Here is a 2,500-nt window from a genome sequence, read left to right on the forward strand (position 1 = left end):
GGTAAAACGAAGTTTACCGGGTCAGCTAGTATATTCATAAATTGCACATTTATAAAATTCCTTGCACAAAAAAAAATTAAAGTTTAAGGGGGGGGGGGGGGGGGGGGGTAGGGTCTAACGGGTATAAAAAAACACCATTTTCACAATTTTTTTCTAGAGCTTTCGTTCAAACAAATGTATTCAAATTTTTTGCATTATACAAAGCATTGTTAAAAGAACATTTGTAGCCTGCTCTGGTCGATCCCCTTTAAGCGTATAGCTTTTGCGCCACTCCGTTTCCGGAGACTACACACCACGGTTTGTTTGCCCGGCTGAGACTCTCTTCTGGGCAGGTCCCGAAGATAGTCAGAAATGTTATAAGGACCGATTCAGATAGGCTGACAATGAATGTGGTGTAAAACTCAAGAAAATATCTTGGACTCACTCATTAGATTGCCCAAATCACCCCAAGATCCCTAGCAAATACACGGTAAGAGGTCACTCATACCTGAGTTACTCATCATTGGGCCCCAGAAAACTCTAAACCAACACGCTAACGGTCGTGGAAGCAGAAAAGCCCAATTCAAATAGACGCACGTGGCGTCGGGCAAGGAATTCGTTACGCGAAAGTGACGAGACATCAAAATTCTTCTACCCAAAACATTTATTAGGAGGCATTAAGAATTGTATTTAAACGTTTTAGTGTGATTACATCGATGTGGGGATTTTTATTCTTAATAGTAGGATAATTTCAAATTCGTGTCGTTCATAATGCATGTGTTATTATTCGTAGCGTGTGATGTACGTTAATCATCTTATTAGAACTATCTTCTTCTTATTCTAGCATTTTCCTCCTATTCCAGTGCGTGCAAAAATAGATTAACGAAAACTTGAACCGTTGGTGCTAACGGGCCATATCTTGTCCGGCAGAAAAGCGTAACGCTGCCGGCACTCGAGTGGTAGAGATGGGCTGTGTGGGCGTCTATAAATTACGTATGCATACTTTATGCTCCACACAGCCTAATATTCAATGTTGGGCCTGAATTTACAGGATCCGAAAAATCATGATTTTTAATATGCGCAAATTTCAGTGGCGTCTTTCATGGACGCTAAGAAAACCCCACGCTGCACCATATAGAGAGTACAGCGTGGTCGATGTATCGCAGTCCGCGCTGCAAAGCCCAAAGAGAAAAGAAACAATGCAATGGTCATCGACTCACCAGAAGATGTCTTGTTCTCGGCTCTACTTACGACTCCGGCTCTCGGCTGATCGAACGATGACGTAGCCGACCGGCGGCGATTCGCTCTCGGTGATTGATGGTAAGCTGGGATGGAGTGTGACGTAGACGGATGGCTGGCAGAACAAATGCTGCTGGCTGATTCTGCTCCCCTGGTAGCTTGGCAGAATTGGATGTTGGTCGGATGGTTTGAACCGTGGCGTGAACGATAGCGTGGGTGGCGGCTGTCGCTGGCGTCCCGTTGGTTCTTCCGCTGATCTTCGGCAATTCCGGTTGACGTATAGTGGAAGGCCTCGTTAGCTGATTGTAGGGCGAAACTATGTATGGCCATACGGCATAATGGTTAGCACACGCACGGTGAATGGTTCAAGATTTAGCACGACTTTACCTGGATTTTAGTTAAAAACACGCACTGTTAATCTAGCCCTATTCTTACCAGCTATATTGGCACTAGCTGGGAAATAAAAATAAATGAAATAAGCTTCGGAATCTTAATATTCGCCACTTATATTACCGTTTCAAAACTCTAAGTTTTTTTAAAAAGAATTCTAAACGCGATCAACTGACTTCCACTCGCGATAACTGCCGAGATCAAAGTGAACTGCAGCGTGTATCCTCAGTTCAGGGCCAATGACCTCGGACCTACAACCTTAGCGGAAGTACGTCATTTCCCGAGCATTCTTTAGAAATCTTCGGGAAACTTACGAATCTAGCGAGCGGCGCGTTTTACATACTTTCTTTGGTCCTATCCGTCTCTTTCCAAAACTTTTCGAACCATTGTCGAAATCGACTGTAAAGCGAGCCATCCTGAGCCACAAATCGACCAATCGGTTGATCGGATTGAAAAAGGAATCAAACAGAGAGTACATTAAGGCGGATCCAATATAGTTTGGTCGATTTCGAGAATTGGATCTTATGTTCTAAAATTTTCAAACGAGCGACTGCTACATAACTCCAGACTTGATTTACGAAAATTTGGTTTTTGGAGAAAAACCAAATTTTCGTAACGGAAAACATTGAAAATTTTGGCTTATGCACTTTATAAAATGTACTTCGAATAAAAAAAAACTCAATACTACTATTTACAATTTCTAAAGGCTCATAACATATGACAACAATCGAATTCGGTTCTGACATTCCTCTCACTGTATGCTTACTTGGTCGCTTTATAACGTTTAGCCCAACAGATTAATCTGCCATAAATAAATCCCAATTATTTGGTTAACATTTTCAGCATTTAATCGCAATACTTGCGTATATCCCAATATTTTTGGTTAAATCGC

General features: G+C 42.0%; 1 protein-coding gene across 1 annotated transcript; it reads right to left on the reverse strand.

Annotated features, from left to right (window-relative positions):
• Positions 1-231: 231 nt before the first annotated feature.
• On the reverse strand, positions 232-2,259 carry LOC129749069 (uncharacterized). Its single transcript, XM_055743910.1, has 2 exons — positions 1,231-2,259; positions 232-1,151 (listed from the first exon to the last, which is right to left on the reverse strand). The coding sequence occupies exons 1-2, from the start codon at positions 1,546-1,548 to the stop codon at positions 1,089-1,091; spliced, it is 381 nt and encodes a 126-aa protein (XP_055599885.1). The 5' UTR covers positions 1,549-2,259; the 3' UTR covers positions 232-1,088.
• Between the last annotated feature and the right edge of the window lie 241 nt (positions 2,260-2,500).

This window comes from Uranotaenia lowii, chromosome 2 (assembly GCF_029784155.1).
Source record: "Uranotaenia lowii strain MFRU-FL chromosome 2, ASM2978415v1, whole genome shotgun sequence".
In the NCBI taxonomy this organism is placed as follows: Eukaryota; Metazoa; Arthropoda; class Insecta; order Diptera; family Culicidae; genus Uranotaenia; species Uranotaenia lowii.

Bases quoted from the DNA above. Each gene is read 5' to 3' on its own strand.
- LOC129749069 (XM_055743910.1), bottom strand. From the start codon at position 1,548: ATGGCCATACATAGTTTCGCCCTACAATCAGCTAACGAGGCCTTCCAC. The intron at 1,152-1,230 runs GTAAGTAGAGCC...TGGGCTTTGCAG, and splicing joins ATCAGCCGAGAGCCGGAGTC to CGCGGACTGCGATACATCGA.